Here is a 17,576-nt window from a genome sequence, read left to right as displayed (position 1 = left end):
ATTGGTCCCCAACAGCCATTAGATCAGCATTAGTGGCAACTGGTATTCATATTTTGATATAGTCTAATTTCATTATCACGATATATGTGAAACTTAACAGTGTTACGAAATGTCGTCAATAATGCAGCATGGAGGAATGCTCCATCTGGTTTACCATTGCTAACTAATGTCATTCGATGCTTAAACACCGTGGAGTGATCTCTTCTCAACGTTTGTGTGAGATCCAATTGTTTCTTTAGTCCTCATGTAACCATAACCTTATGATCGAACCTCCGAGTCGATGAATACAACTTTCCCTTGAATAAAAACACACTTTTTATTGCAAAATCTTGGAGCAACGTAGGGAGTGGTGGACGGCTTTCCAGCACGGAGCTTCGGAATGCTGTAGTACAGGCTTCTACTGGGGAGGAATTGGATTTATCTGCATGTGTGTTGGGCTCTCTGGCAGCTTTTCAGGTCTTTCTGGTGTTCATGGGAGCAACACGATGCAAATGTTTTCGCTCGTTAATTCATGGATTGAGGAGCCACTGCTAAAGTGGCAGGGATGTGTGTGAAATCGAACTCAAGTGCATACGAAAGAGCACATCCGATTAGCCATCTAAATTACAAAAAGGAAATATTTTGCCATATTCTGAGCTGAGATGATTTCTGTCTAAGTATGCAAGACACTAAACACAAAATACAAGTTCTCAAATTAAGGTACAAGAATGTTACACAAGGCCTCATCAGAATTTCACCTTTTTACCACCACATCAAGCAACCATGTCGGGATTCCGGTCGAGAGCATCCTTTCAAAATCTGTGTTCAGAATCTCTTTGTAATGGTTTTTCCCCGAGGGAGATCAGAGTACGACCTAGTACACTGCACGTCTTTCTGTACGTACGCTTGAGCATTGTAGCCTAGAACCCAATTTTACTCGTTCTGAAACTATTAGTCATAAATGTTTCCTTTCCCATTTTCCTTCTCGTCTACCATCGCGTTCCCTCCGCTCCACTACCTGCCTGGATTTGCTCCCCCTAGAACCATGCCTCTGACCTGACCCATATCCACCAGGTTGTCCGTCAAATGCTGATACTGAGTCCGGATCTCCAACACTACCCGTGTCACCAGAGTCCTTGCTTCCATCCAGATTTTCTTCATAACCACTGCCGCCATCATCCAGACGATCACGTGATTGTAAAATCGTAGGCTGGCTTGAAAATTGCCGGGACCCAGACAGAACCACAGTTGGCATGGTCCCCATGGAAGAACTGGTAGTTGAAGTTTCGAGCTGCAAGTTTCCGGTACTTGATCTTGTGCTACCGTCACTACCCGCTCTTCCATTTTCTCTTTCACGATACCTATCTCGGGGCCGACTGCAAATGAATAATACCAAACTGAGTCTAAACTGAAAGTAAATGCAGAATATAAAAACAGATGCAGCAAAACATGCATGCACAACAATAAACCAAGGAAAACAGCACAAATGAACACATGCCAGTTCAAAAAACTAATTGCAGGTAATTATGGAAATTAAAGAAAGTAACCACGCCCGATATTTGCCACAGATGCAACTTAGGATGCTACACAGAAAATACAAAGAAAATTCATATTTTATTCAAACTTTCAGTGGCATGCCCTCCACCTTTATATTGGCTAAATAAATATTTTAACATACACTAGCTATTCATGGATGAAAGTTTAGGATCATAAACCAGTCCCACAAATGGCACAGAAGTCTCACCTGCTGTAAGTAGAGGAGAAGTCGCGTCGTGATGGTCGTACTCCTGCTTCAGCCTGTTCTAGTTCACGCTGAAGCTCTCTCTGCCAAATGGAAAGTGTCGAGATATTAGCATGTAACCTTTTTTAGCCAAAGTACTATATGTAAACATATCTAAAGCCCACAAACAAGAGGCCATAGAAACTGCTTCAGTAAAAGGCCTATTACTTTCAAATATTGTGCTTCCACCTTTTAATCAATATAATAAACTTGAATCATAAGACCGTTCCCTCACCATGTTAACAAATTTATCAAAAAATGATGTTTATCAGAGGACTTGCAGATGGCAGAAAACTGGAATGACCAGATACTTCCAGTGATGCCAAATTATCAGCTCTCTAAAAATAGAATTTGAAACCTAAGAGAAAAAACAGAGTGGATGGATTCTCATTTGAGTCATTTATTTCCAAGGGATGCTTTCGAAAGATCTTACTCAATTCATTCTCGAGTTTGTTCATGCCTACATACACAGCTACATACATATGCACAAATAGATCCAAAGATTCTCTCTGCAGGGCGTCTATTCTTTCTTGAATGACGGACTAGGAGAGAATCATACATAATACTCAATTTCATTCAACCTTGATGTCATTTATTGACAGGATTAGGATGGCGCTTTAAAGCTTCAGCATTACGTTTAAGTATCAGACTCGGCCGAACCCAAAGTTTGAGACTTAAAACCTAAAAAACGTCCTGTCCAAAGGACTCTAAATTTAGACATCTAACATGTAAAGATAGGTAAAGGTGGGAAGAAATGGAGGAATGCAAGCACTAATAGAGAACTCCAGGGTATAGATCAGTAAGGGCTGGTTTGGTATTGCTGTGCTTTGAAAAAAAACTGCTGTGAGAATAAGCGGCTGCGAAATAAATCAGCAGAGTGTTTGGTAAATTTTTTTGTAAAAGTGCTTTTGGAAAAAGAAAAAAATAAAAAAAAAGCAATCTGATAGTGGGTCTTTTCATTAAAGGAGCACTGTAGCTTCGTGTGCTTTGAAAAAAAAGCTAGTTTTCCAAAGCTGCAAATAGCAGCTTCAGCTTTTTCCTTTGATTTCAGCTTATTCTCACAGCAGCTTCCAAAATAAGCCCTTTTTTTTCAATTTACCAAACGCCTAAAACCCTCACAGCTTTTTTTCATGGGTGCTTTTTTTAAGCACCTCACTCCCAAACCACCCCTAAATATATGGAGTAGAGGGGAAAGCATGATCACCCAATGTATATCAGCTAATAATTTAATCGGGTATAGGTATAGCAGAAAAAGTTATAGGTCCAAGTCCTCCTGGCTCTCATGGTCCTTTGGTCAAATTAATGAGACAAGTAATGAGAATACAAAGGATACTTTCAAGCCAACATAGAACTAAGAGTCAGGGACCACCATGAACAATGGTCTAACAAATTTTTCACATGAATTTACCAGTCTGCCAATTATCCAACAGACAGCCCAAAGAGTAACAGCATTTCTGATGCCAATTTTACTGAAAGGATTTTTATCGCATATCAAAAGAGCCAAAAAAATGTTGACTGAAATTTCACAGATCAAGATAGTAATGAAAGGGTTTTTATCACATATCAACATAGTACTGAATAGTGCTAGGGCATTACCTGTGTTTGCCTTTCTTTCTCCATCTCGAGGTTTTGTCGCAGCTCCCTCGTTTTTGCACGCTCAATTTCTAGCAATCTCTGCCTCTCGATATCCTTTTCAACTTCAGCTGCTCTCTCCCTGGTACATTTAGTCCATATGTTAGTTGTAGCACGGGCGAATATGCAACAACTACAATATAACACAAGATGACAGGAAGCAACACCTGTCAAGTTCTTGAAGTAGCTCAGCTTCTCGTAAAGCTGCCTCCTCCAAATACTTCTGCCGGTCACGTCTCATGAGAAGTTTTTTCTGCCTGCGGGCAACTATGTCTTCACGTAGCTTGGACTTTTCTCTGATAGCAAAGTAAGACCATAAAAAATGAATTTGAAGTCTAACAAGCTCCCAGCCAAAGAAACTGAAAACCTTCCCAAAACCAAGGGACGATAGTTGAAGAATTGGTACAAGATTATTTCTGATTTCCTAGCTGTTATGCGTAAAAGATTTGATTGTTCTAAAATTTGGTGCTCATTGTCCATCAAAGTTGGGTGCCTTAAAGATTAGGTCAAATGGCACCTGTTGAAGAATTTCAAAAACTGACTCGGAATATCTTGACAACCAAACTTTGAGCTAGTGGATCCTTTGTTAGGAGAAGAGCCTTATTTGTTTCGGCAAAAAGGCCTTGTAGAAGTACTTGACAGTTAGTTTTACTAAAGGTTAATAACAAGAAAAAGTAGGCACTGAAAATCTGAGCGTAAAAGGTAAACTTGAAGACTCCTGAATGAGCAAACTAGTCTATGTTACCAGCCAATAGCAACTCAAAAGTAACCATTTTCTGTACACTTCATAGTGATTCTATAGAGGTTAAAGAGGATCTCAGCAGCGCACAAGTTGTAAGTGGTAACTAGACTTGGGTATGTCATGTGCTCATTTGTTGGTGCATGTTTGTTGGCTGGTAGTTGGGTTTCTCAAGAAAGGGAAAAAAAGATGAGGAAAAACAAATCTAAGATAAAACATAATATCACGGAGCTGGCCCAAATTCAGATTTTGGAATCCTTCCATTTCTGTGCTGGTATGCCTCAAACATAGATATATTGCTGATGTTTTGGACAAAAATAAAAGTTGTGAAGCTTGCTCATTCCAGTGAGTTTTACTAATAACTAACATACCAAGAATATTCGTATCACTTACAAGGAATGAATGCAATCCTTGATTTGCTGAAGCTGTGCATCATCTTTCAGAGGAGCTGAAAAACAGAAAGTTAACTATTTCTGAAGAAAAAAATTGAGCATGACAGTTCTCAAACAGGCAATAAAAAGTAACGGAAAATCTAGGGAATGAAAGGATTACAGCTTAAAGAAGGAATCCGGTGTGCATCTTTAGAATTGTTAGGTGATTCTTGTAATGCATGTTCTTTCTGAAGAATATCCAATTCCAATTCAGCCTCCTCTAGTTCCTATGACATATACAGATAATGTAACCACATCTATAAGTTTGCAACATAACAAAGGCATCTACTCTAATAAAGGCTCACCATGACTTCTTGGTCAATTTTGTTTGAGAAAATGTCGAAGTACGACGTTGCAGAAGTTAAACTGGCAAGGACCTGTGATAAATTACAATTATTATTAGCTTTCACAAGATGGAAAGGCTGTAGGTCAACTGAGCCTCTTATTCTAGGCCCTATTTTTCTTAATTTGAGGACAAAAATAACCCATATGTGTTTCGAGTGCTCCTGTATTATCAAAGTAAAGAGATAATGCCAAATATGTTTAGTAAATATCAGATGGATGCCTATCAGATAGCATTTGAGATGTATGGATAGGTAGATACCCATAACAGATACGACTGCTGTTTGAAAGTATATACTTAGGATTTTAAAGCTCAAAGTGGTTGCAAGAACAAAGGTGGTCAGACCTAAAATTGATAAAAAGGTCGTACCCAGTGCACAAGGCTCCCGCTTTACGCAGGGTCTGGGAGAGGTGAATGTCGGCTAGCCTTACCCCCATTTATGGAGAGGCTGCTCCCAAGTCTCGAACCCGAGACCTACCGCTCATGGGCGAAGGCACTTGCCATCGCACCAAGTGCGACCTCTAGACCTAAAATTGATAATAAAAAAAAAAAAAAAGCAAAACATTTATAGCAAAAATTTGAGTAAAAATCAGTAAAACAACACATCCTACAAGATCAAGTATACCACCAACACATATAAATATGAAATACTATGCATTTGTATTGAAACCAGAATACAACCCCATTGCAGCTCTGTTTGATAAGAAAGACAAGGACCTCTAACAAGCAATCCTAGCTTTATTAAATTCCAACAACCATAAATGAATAGTATAGCATTTTGGTTACGACGCAAAATTTCTGGATGTACTTAAAACAGTAAATATTTATGACTATTCAAGAAGAACTTAACCTTTACAGGATCTTTTATGCATCCTATTAGAATAAGTATGTGTCCTATTAGATTAAGCTTTTCAGGAGGGCGGGATCAAACAAAGATTTTTCAATACAAACAAAATTACAATAACATCAAACAATCACTATGCGCAAGTCAATTATATTTTACCATATCATCTCTAAAATGTTCCTTACCTGAAGAACAGACTCACGAGTACTTTCAAAATCTGGGTCAAATTGTTTTGAAGAGCTTGAAGATAACACTTCTCTCAGGACCTTACATGTAAAATGATTTTCAATCAATAAATGAATATAATTTTAAATCACTGATAAAACAAAACCATGTCCAAGGAAAATGTTGGCCAGGTAGTCCAAGTTTTTGAGATGTTTCTGTGACAACAATAAACAAGACTTTCCTATTACCTACCTCTTTAGCTTCATCCCCTTCATTTCTTAATCTACATAAGACTTGGCAAGCCCTTTTCTCGACACCCCCAGACCTGCCATCTAATGAAGGAGCAATAGGAAAATAAAGATAAAAATTAAATAAAATACATAATATAAAAAGGAAAGACAAATATCACTCCAAACACCTCCGGGATGATATTAAAAAAAGTAGAGAGATTATGGCAGGTGGATACCAGTTTTTGACAATGCTAGAGTCTCAATATTCTTCCAAACATTTTGAGGAATCAGAGAGATATCTTCATCTGGACAGTATAGACAAGCACCAGCAATCAGTGCCAATGAAAGCCTCAGCGATGGGCCCTCACAAGTAGAACGGGAAAGCTCTCCCAAACCATGAATACTATCAGTTGCCGCGAGAAAAGACTGTAACAGACGTCGCTCAGCAAATGGGATATAATCAACAAGAAGTGCCATCGCACGAGTCCTTACAAGTAACGATGCATCAGATGATGCCAGCACAACCACCAGATCCCATGTACTTGAAACCAAATGAGAGATTATTGACTCGGGAACAGATGTAACTAAACCAGGTGAAACTAAATTTTTGTAGAGCATGGAAGATTGAAGGTCACTTGCCCCACTCAAATCTTGGCCAGCAAGCTTTCCCAAGAGCTTAAGCACTATAGATCGTTGCTCAGGTTCAGGATGACCCAGCATTGTACAGAACAAATCAACAAGAGGAGCCTCACATTCCTTAAGGGAATGGACACCTCTAGTAAGCATAATCAATAACCATTTATCACTTTGTAATCGCCAAGCAATTTTCGGTGCATCGCAAGAACTGTTCTTTATTGCAGAACAGATGGAGCCAATCACACTATTAAGGGCAAACTTATGGGGCACAGCAAGTAGGCAATCAAGCATGACAGATGCAACTTCCCAGCAGCTGTTTTTCTGAAGGGTCAGAATGGTCTCAGAAATTACTTCTAAGCCATACCTCCAATGATCAAGGAACTGGTCAGCTGAAGTAGCTGGGAAAGAAATTTCAGAGTCATTTTCTTGAGCGTTGTTGACTCCTTTTGCAATTGATGCCAAGCATCTTGAGTACATAAGACACTCTGTTGATATAATAGTCATCTTCTTAGATAGTTGATGATGAAGATTCCAACACAGCTCAGTCGTTGAGTAAAGCTTACCAATGAGAACCTCCAAGTGTTTTGAGAATTCTTCTATCTCCGTGGGAAATAAATGATAGACCCTTTTGTTCGCAATATCAGCATCAACATTATTACCATTCAACTTCTCGGAAACCTTATATTGACCAGCACTCGGGTAGACATCACTGACAAACCACAAATGTGACTCCAAACTACTACCATTTGATACATCAGTGGGCAGCTCCAGTGGGATGGCACCAAAGAATCGTAAAGTCTGAACTAACAGAAGTTTGCAACTCTCCAGAACACTCTGAAATGCACAAAGGTAATTGTGGAAAGAAGAAGTTGGCTCAAAGGCAGTAAAATCAGCCCAAAAAATCAGGGACTGCAGCATTTCCCTCCTACTCTGACCAGATAAATCAGGAAAGACAGACGCCAAAATGAAAATTGTCAATCCTCTGTTGTACACTTTTTCTGTAGAATTATCTTCATTTGCTGCCTGCTTGATGTCATTGAAAAGCTCATCAAAGCATAATGACTCAAAATTAACACATGAATCATCAACCAATGACCTTTCCTCATCGCACACCTTACATAAAGAATACGAGATAATTGGTTTCAACAAACGCAATACAGAATCCAGAAATGATACATCGCAGTAAGATGCCCTACAAAGGGATGCCAGCACTTGCACCACTCTAGGTATCTCAGGCACCATTGCCTCCATGTGCTCAGTTATGATGGCTTCAAGTGTATAAAGGATGATTGCTTTGGCATTCTTTGAAACATAACCTTTCAAATTGTCATGACTGTTTCGTGCAGAAAGCTGCTCTGTATAAAGAAATGGCCATGAACACAACTCAGAGAACCAACATAAAATATCAGGCACCATACTCGAAGAAAGGGACCTCAACTGCAGTGCAACAGCCTCCAAAATGGTTTCTCCAAAAGCTTCAAATTGCTTTTTCATATTGGGAAAGAACTTAGAGAGGTCAGGATAGATGACACGAAAAGATTGGTCCCGATGTTGCTGATCATCAAATTTAAATCCTTTAATGGATGCAGAAACAATGTTGTCTCCTGATTCTTCATATTTTCGATTGACAACATTATCCACTAAAGAAAGTTCATCTGAAAATACAGATAATAAGTACGTCAGCTGTGGTAGATCTGAAGCAAGAAAAAGCTGATCATTCATGTACTGTCTTGCATTACGAGATACTGCCATCCAACCAAGAAATCGAACAAGAGGGGATGTGGATCTGGAAAACGTAGATATCCTCTGCATCCAGGCTGAAGGTGGAATCAGATTTCCATAACGAAAACAACTTTTATTGATTGCAAAGTCTGCTTCCTCATCACCACCACTTGAAGAAATAACCAATCTTTGAAGAAGTATCCACCGTCGTTGTATCCCATGTATTGTTTCTGGCTCCAACTGGAGATTGCCATCTTTGAACTGGTAATACAGGGATCTGAGCATCCCATTTAAGTACTCAGCGGATCCTAATGCAATGTCAATCACATGTTCTGGAGCACAGCATAGCTTGGTAGCAGAATTCAACAAAAATATCATGCACTGCATAAGAATTTCATGCATTGAGTGCTGCTCCCTTTGCAATCGTTGGACCAGAAAGCAGCACACCAAAGCTTGATTTTGTCGAACCAAGGTGATAGCATCTGCAGATTGTACATCAAGGGCAGACACCATAATAACTTGTTCATCAAATCCTGCAGTGCAGTACGGATTAATTCCTGCATCTGAAACTTGTTCTCGATATTTCCTGTCTAACTCTGCAGCCTCAAGCAGAATTTGAAGAACAGTTTTGTCTCTTTTCCTTTCAAGAAGAGCTATGGTTTCTAATTCACTCTTAGACTTTTCAGCGAGCATTTGCATCCCCGTTTCATGATTTTGTGGAGTCCTAGTCCCATTAGTGTTTATTTCCTTCATTAACTTTGGACTGCCTCTGAAAGACATCATAAAAAAGGGATTGACATAGCACTCTGCTGCCAAGAGCAAAGCATCTATAGCAGCATCATGACTCTCAACAGTAATCTCGTTCTGTGAATGCAAATCTAAGGCCAAACGACGGAATTCAGAAGCCCTGAGCTCGCAGTCTTGATAGCTTATAAGTTGAAAATAATCGGCCTGCACGTTGAAATATTCCGCTGAGAAACCAGAATCTAGTTTTAAGTCAGTTTGAAACTGGTGTGGAAAATTTTTCCCAACATGTTTTGGTTCAGATCCACCATCCCCATGCTTAGAGACAGAGCTGTTCTCATTGGGACCACTGGATATATTTGTCAGTACAATGTTATGCAGTTCCGGAGGAGAAAAAAGAAGATTGACGTCTTCTGAAATGTCAATTTTTACGGCTGTATCAGAAACATCTGTCTTCCCATCAAATTCATCGTGGCTGTTTGATTTTGAAGATGCTACCCCATGGTGAGAAACTGAAGAATGGGATAAACTAGATGAAAATTCAGGTTGCAGTGGTCTGGAGGCAGGAGACGTACGAAGATCAATTTCAGGAGGCAACTGCATGTGAGGTTCCAATACCGAGAGTAACACACTGCATCAAGAATTGTATGTCAATCACCAAATCCAATATATCGCAATAAAATTTGTTTGCAGGGGCAAAAACAATAATGTTAATTTGAAACACTACAGATTTCACTAAATGAAAAGTGATATGTGTGAAACAACAGGATAGCATTAACTTGTATATTCGAGGTCTGATAACAGTAAATAGAAGCTTGAACTGTGATAACCATAAATAGAAGATCCGTTACTTTTTTTCCTCAGAGCCATATGGAAATTCATATACATTTGGGCAAGCTGAATTCGAATTAAAACGAGAGTTCAGTAGGTAAAGCCAACAAGTCATAATAGCGTTAAAAATTAAAAATATCCCCCAGTCCCATTTAACCCAAGTAATTATAAAAAGTAAAAAAAAAATAAAGTAAAAACCTTATGACAGGCACATGTATTATTACCTAGGAGCAACTGTTCCACGCCTCCATTCAGATTCCAATGAAGGGAGAACTGCTGGTTTCTGCACTGCTGTACGAATAACATTGAGGGCAATAACACAATTCTCTTCCTGCTTTTCTGGATATGCAGAAGATAGATCTCCAAAGGCTATTTTCCCCTTCAATCTGCCTACAGCAGGATCAAGGAAAGGCTCTAGCATCTCCACAAGAAAGAGTATCCTGTGCTTGACTTCCTGAAAACGTTGAAAGTACAGCATAAAGAAGCTATTAGAAATATTCTTTTAACTCCACAAACATATCAAATTTAAACTACTAATCATGATGAAAAGAAAACAAAAACACATTGCTATACCTTATACTTTCCTAGCATATCATCCAAATGACCAGAGAGAGCCAGAACAAAGTATTTTAAGGCAGCACGAGCACAAGGCAGGGAATGGCGAGCACCCTAAAACAAAAGCAACAACAGTGTTTACATATTGAAAACAAAAGCTAGCTATCAAAAGGTAAATAACATTCATAGTTATGTAAACCTAGTACAATATCATGGATGAAGTTCCATTATATATTTCAATTTTGAACCCAGGAACCATTTAATCCCAACTATGTACAAAAACAAAGAGACTTTAACAGCTGCCCAGTTGGCACTGGCAGTTATACAAAGTTTGATTTATAAGAACATTATACCATTAACATTTGTAGCTCACATAACTGACAAGGATACCTGAATTACACCCAAAAGGTCCTCTAGAAGCTCTACAGCCAGATCAACCTGTATTGAAGTGAAAATTGGATGCTTAGAATTCACACCAAAGAGAAAAAGTTTGAAAAGAAGGGAAAATTCAACCACACTATAGAAAGTAACACAAAAGAAATCTGCCTCTGACAAACCTTTGCAACAACTTGACTTAGCCAAGGTGCTAGCACACCACAACACAGATCAATTAAAACACATGCAGCCTTAGCCTGCAAAACAAAATAGGTCAACACAGATTGTTCCCAGATGAGAACAATAGATTTGTTGATAAATAATGCTTCAAACTATAGTGTATTAGTTTGTGCATATTAGAACTTATATTTATGGGTTATGTATTAATATGAGAGTAAGTATCAACGAAATATCTAACACTCTCACACGTAACTTCAAATTTTTTTTTTTTTACATTGACACAATTTGAACAAAACAATATCATCTTTTTCCGCATCAAAAGACTGTCATTCAATCATTGAAATTGTAGTTGATGAAATCATCTAAAAGGTCATTTCTTAAATGTATAGAAAAATTATCTCATTCTTATTTCTTACATATAATATGAAGAGAGGATAGTATTCTGAGCAGGATAATAAGAATGAACAGAGTGACTAACATGTGATGGTGAATATGAAGATAAATAGCCAGCACAGGCATGAAGAAGTGGACGGTATAATGATGAGGACGATGTTGCTACAATCTGCAATAATAACACCATGATCAGACTTATTATGATCACACAGACAAAAAACCAAAATCATAAATACCAGCTGAAATGAATAATTTGCATTAACATTAATGTTAACCTGAGAGAGGGCTTGTTGCACAATTGGTTGTTTCCATGGAGAGAAACTGTCATCAACAATGTCGGAAGGACGGCTAACAGAGGGACGAAGTGCTGTAAAATGCAAAGAACATGTGAAACAAATTGATCAAACGCTCCAAGATATTTGAGTAAATAATGGATACGACATTTTACATATGCTGAACTTTTGGCTATACGAAAAACAACAAATACACTGTTAGAAATCACATCATGTTCATAACTTCATATATAGCTCAACTTTTCAATTGACTACTGTTTCTAAACGGTCCCATACCTCTTACATTCTCAATTTAAGTCTGAATTAACTTTTCAAATTATAAAGTTAAACAGCCAAAGTACAAAACAGAAATTACAACTAAACTTTTTGCCCAAAAAACATTACAACCAAACTTAAACCACCATCAACAAAATTTTAAGGATGAGAGTGGAACAATATATTTTAAGGACTTCTGTATGACAGCAATGTATTAAAAGCGTGAGGCATGGGCGAGGCATCCGAGGGATAGCCTAGCCTAGGCGTGAGGTGAAGCCTCACAGGACCTAAATTTTTTAATATATACACAGTGCGCACACATATATTATATTAAAAGAAAAAAGATTATTAATCAATAATCACCCTGAGCACACACATATATTATAAATACACACACACACACACACACACACACACACACACATATATATATATATATATATATATAAAATAGAGGATGAAAAGCACAATGAGCATATATATAACAATGCACACAGACAGCACACACATCCATTATATAAAAAAATTAAAAACAGAAAAAAAGGCAAAGAGACGATAGTGCAAGGTAGAGGTATGAGGCAGTTAAAACCTACCCAAAATTTGGGTTTGGGAGTAAAAAAAACATAAAAAAATATTAAAAAAAAAGCCCTGAGGCACGCCTAGGCGGCTCCGACAACGCCTTCCGCCCACTCCCTCAAAACATCGGCGGCAACCCTCACAGCCAAGCCTCAGAGGATGCCTAGGCACGCCCTAAGGCGAGCCTTTTAAAACATTTGACATGACATGACAATACAAGGAAGAGCGATTAGGTGTGATAATCAACCTGGAAGTAACGCTTGAACTAGCGGTAACGCAGACCAGAAGTCAGAAGTCCTATCAGCTAATTTGCTGCAGAGAAGAGGCTGAAAAATACCACAGATTAAATTGTAAGCAGATGGATCCGAACAGCAGCAAAACAAATCAGACATCAGAATAGCAGAAGATGCGTATTGAGTATTATGTTCCAATTGCTCTAATCAACCTGTGACGCACACGCATAAAGAACGTGTAAAATCCCTTCCTCCACTGCTCCTATATCCAAGATGTTAAGAGAGCTTGAGTCCCAGTGATCATCCGGCAACTGGAATTCTTCCCCAAACAAGTTTGAGTAATCAACTAAAGGAGCGGGATTAGTTATTTCAGACTTTGCTGCTTCATCTTCAGATGTCACTTCACGAGGAGATGCCGATCCTTCATGTGCTGGAACAGGCTCTATAAGCTTATGTAAAAATCTTGCAGCCTGAGATGAACAGAAGATGTAGTAAAATCAAAAGCTTGTCAATGACCAACAAAAGGCAAAAGTGCAGAGACCGATGCATTACCATTCTGCAAACGATTCCTAGATCAGAATCTTTATATGCCTTTCTCAACAGCAGAAAAATTGCATCTGCCCTGAATACTATAGAACTGGATGTCGATAGGACAAAAGGTAAAGTGCTGCGTGATCTCCGTGGCTGCATACGATAAAAGGAGCAAGAGGGCTTATACAGTTATCTAAGAAAACAAATAATGAGAAGTTCCAGAATATAATGCAGCAGGCTATGGCAAGAAACAGAAAGAAAAAAAAATTCAAGAACAACAAGAAATTCGGTGATAAAAATAAGTAAAAATATAACACTGTAAAAGAGATTAAGATATTAAAAACGTATTTAACATAATTTATAAAACAAAAGTAAAAGCATATTCTTGAGTTACTTTATGTATAATTTACATTTAAGGAACACATAAAATCACAAGATATTGTTTTTTCTTGTCCGCTGTATTTGGACAGTACAAAACTCAAGAGTTGGAAAAATTTTACTCAATATTACCTATACATATGAATATATAAATATGAAATGATTCCAATAAAGTTGTAAGTCAAACAAATCGAATATGTAGAGCATGCCACCCCCATTCCCACAGTCCATAGGGGGAACATTTGAGGATAGTTATGCATGTCTAAAACAACAACAAAAAAGCCTTATCCCACTAAGTTATGCATGTCTAGTCAAACAAAAAAGGAAATGAGAAAAATTATAAAAGAAAAAACACAAAAGCAACCTCAAAATTAGAAGACACGGTTAGGGATGATGACGGCTGGCTATTTTTAGAAACTTCAGAATCTGAGATATTGCCCGAAGACTTTGCAGCTGTCCTACATTATCAATACAAACAACTTTTAGTACATTGGCATAGCTAAGAGACCAAAATGTGAAAGCGTGCAAAAATGAGAGATCTACAGGAGCAATGATGACTGAAAGGCCAACTTTATAGAAAAAAATCAAATTTATGGCTAACCGAAAACTTAATAACTTAGCAGTTATTAACGACTATGCAAACTTTGAAATAGCATGTGTGAAAGATGTTAAGGAGGTACATGCCTTTCATTCCCAAGATTAAGTATCGGATACAAAGGACCAGCAAGCATAGCAAGAAAGCGTAAGTTAGATTCAGCAGAATCCACAAAACTGCTAAGGTCTGCCTGCACAATTTGGAAAAAAAAAATATTGCATTAAAAAAGGCCATCAATGCAATAGAAAAAAGAGAAGGAAAAAAATAGAAGATAAGGGGAAAAACAGTAAGAAAAATAGGGACAAACGCAGAAGGAAAAGAAAATATATACTAATTTGAGACAAACGTGTATATACCTCAAGTTGGGGAAGGAACACAACCAACCGACTTGTCATGTCTTTAAGCAACTACAAACTAGTGGGCATCAGAAGACAGAAAGATTTGAAAATACAAGAACATGGTAGACAGTAAGCATTATAGATAGCACAGTGGGATCCACCTGAAGATGCATATCCTGAGCATCTTGTTTGTGAGATGTAATAGATGGCAACAGGTGGTTAACCACAGGTTGAAACTCTGGCTCCAGGCCAACCACTGAAACCCCAATAAGCTGAAAAGGTAGAAATATTAGAATTTTCAGTGCCAAAAAGTCTGAGGCAAGATGTGATTGACAATCAAATTATGGGATCGTTTTAGGCAGGAAATAAATCCACAAATATATATATATATATTCAAAACCGTGGAAAAGATAGGACTTTTAAGAGATCAAGGTGAGATCTCTCCATGTACAAAGCCTTTTTATTAAAAGAAGACACATACTTTACTAAAGAATCATGTTGAATCACAATAGCATTGAACAAAAACAACAAAGAAGCCTTATCCCACTAAGTGGGGTCGGCTGCACAATAGCATTGAACAAAAACAACAAGAAGAACAATAACAAAGAAGCCTTATCCCACTAAGTGGGGTCGGCTGCACAATAGCATTGAACAAGGAGTCAAATTTTAAAAAGAAACTAACCGCGAGAGAAATTCTCTATGTTCTGAGTAAGCAAGCAGAAGAAATTTATGTGCAGGAGCTATAGAATTTTGATGTATTATTGTCTAGAACCATATGACCCTTGGTCTTATGGGTGAAAAGTGGTCGGTACCAAGGTTGGGTATGGACATTATTTTGTAGAAGAGGGAGGTGTTGTGGCATTGGGGGCAATAACTCAGAGCTTGATAAAATGAAATTTATCGCAAAACAAATCCATCGGGATATTAATCTTCTAAGGGAGATTTAACCAATAGTGTAGCAGAAATAATTCCCATATCATACCTGTATGAAGAAAATAGATATAGGATTTCCCCGCAAACAAGAAATTCGCACGTAGCGGCAGGGAGTATAGTTCATTGGATATATCATGTCGCGTCGCGGTGCTTCACAACGTGGGCGAACTTTTACAAACGCCTCTGGCTGTTCAAAAATGAAACAGAATAAGAGCGACAGAAGCGAACAACTTGGCACCGAATGCACCAAAAACATGCTAACTGATTATGAATGCTCTATCAGTAGTTCCCACTTCCCAGTATTCCTAAATCATATCAATCAAAAGATGCGATGTTCATGTGCAATTGCTCACTGCTTACATTAGACATCACATAGCTAAAGCGGATATCAATGAAACAAAATTTGAGCCCCAAAAAATGCCACAGGTCAAATTAGACAAGGAAGTGAACTTTCCCATGCCACAAAACCAAAAAACCAAATACAAACCAAGCAGCACACTGACCTTGTAGCGTAAGCCAACAGAAATCTCCCATTCCAGCACAGACTTGTTGTAAATTCGTATGTGCGATAGCAAGCAAGGTTCCTACCAAAACCCAGAATACAAAACTTAAACTAAATCAAAATTAACTTAAACTAAATCAAAATCAAGTGAACAAAAAAACATATTAAATAATTTAAATTAGGGTTAGGGTTAGAATTGAAAGGGAGGGAGAAGGAGAGGAGGTACGTTGAGTTCGAGAAGAATCCACTCCTTGGTATTGGTGGCGGTGGACCAGTGGGAGCGGAGGTCGGCGTCGAGCACGTGACCGGCCTTCTGGGACGGCGACTCGCGTGACATTGCCTTGACTTTGTATTCCAGAGGTTTCACCCTCGGCTCCAACTCTATCTCCATCTTCTCTTTTTCCTGTCTTTCGAGCTTTCCAGTGAAGAGGGGCTGCTGAGACTGACTGACAGCGGAGAGAAGAAGAAGAAGAAGAAGAATATTGTTATTCAGTACAATTGTGTGGTTGCGGAAGCGCCGGCGGCTGAGGCTGCGGCTGGTCGTCGTCTCCGTGAAGGACAAATGGTTATACTGAGGTGGTGTTTGATTCTTTTGTCCTGATTTCTCTTTTTTTATTATTTTTTAATATAATTTCTCTAATCAACGCCAAAGAGCGAAGAAGGGCGAAGAGATGGCACATTTCTTTCAACGTTGTGACGAATACCATTAAAGCATAATGCCTTGACAAACCGATTTTACTTCTCACACTTCTTTTAATTTTCAATCATCGGATCGAAAGAATATAAGAACATCAATTAACAAAAATTATCAAGGGTATATAAAATGTAAAAATGTGTATATGAATAGCATTACCCTTTTGAAAAGAAAAAAAATTATGAAAAATAAGTCCATATCTAGAGTTGGTTAACCTTTGGTTGTTTTTCTTGTCTTAAATTTAAACCAATGATGATTAACTGTTAAGTGGTACTTCTTTTCAAATGTTGGAATAGAGAAATGATTATGACTAGATAAATCATTATGGTTCACACACACTTTGTTTTTTGCTCTCTTCTGCGGAGTAGGGTTATTTACTTTTATCTTTCTGTAGTTGTAATAACTTGTAAGTTTTGTTAGTTGAACTTTTCCTTGCAGGATAATCGTAAGTTTTTTTAATAAATTGAACTCGTTGGTTCTTATTGTCACACATAAATCTTTAAGGCTTAGTTGTAACAGTGATCCCTAAACGTTACCCCTAGTTTAATTTTAGTCCCTCAACTCTTATACTAGTTTTTTCTAGTCTTCGAACTTAATAATGTGTTATATTATTGGTTATTTTCACTAATGCCGTCTATTTTTCCATTAAATTTAGGGCTATATTATGAA

General features: G+C 38.0%; 1 protein-coding gene across 6 annotated transcripts; it reads right to left on the bottom strand.

Annotated features, from left to right (window-relative positions):
* Positions 1-571: 571 nt before the first annotated feature.
* On the bottom strand, positions 572-16,911 carry LOC103438899 (uncharacterized). 6 transcript variants are annotated; one of them, XM_070824574.1, is made up of 26 exons: positions 16,440-16,911; positions 16,215-16,295; positions 15,761-15,898; positions 14,940-15,050; positions 14,797-14,847; positions 14,530-14,630; positions 14,210-14,298; positions 13,489-13,620; positions 13,149-13,406; positions 12,951-13,029; positions 11,855-11,946; positions 11,665-11,748; positions 11,189-11,263; positions 11,022-11,069; positions 10,650-10,745; positions 10,301-10,530; positions 6,380-9,876; positions 6,166-6,245; positions 5,934-6,014; positions 4,867-4,938; positions 4,683-4,788; positions 4,524-4,578; positions 3,559-3,687; positions 3,356-3,473; positions 1,724-1,803; positions 572-1,355 (listed from the first exon to the last, which is right to left on the bottom strand). In XM_070824574.1, exons 6-26 carry the CDS (start codon positions 14,534-14,536, stop codon positions 935-937), a joined length of 5,829 nt encoding a protein of 1,942 aa, XP_070680675.1. In that variant the 5' UTR covers positions 14,537-14,630; positions 14,797-14,847; positions 14,940-15,050; positions 15,761-15,898; positions 16,215-16,295; positions 16,440-16,911; the 3' UTR covers positions 572-934. The 6 variants fall into 6 exon arrangements, with proteins under 6 accessions (XP_070680675.1, XP_070680674.1, XP_028961290.2 ...); XM_070824573.1 differs by having other exon boundaries at positions 14,210-14,303; positions 16,440-16,892; XM_029105457.2 differs by having other exon boundaries at positions 14,210-14,303; positions 14,797-14,837; positions 16,440-16,861.
* Between the last annotated feature and the right edge of the window lie 665 nt (positions 16,912-17,576).

Source organism: Malus domestica, chromosome 07 (assembly GCF_042453785.1).
Source record: "Malus domestica chromosome 07, GDT2T_hap1".
NCBI lineage: Eukaryota > Viridiplantae > Streptophyta > Magnoliopsida > Rosales > Rosaceae > Malus > Malus domestica.
The sequence above is the reverse complement of the archived record's forward strand: the minus strand, read 5'-3'. Positions and strand labels throughout refer to the sequence as shown.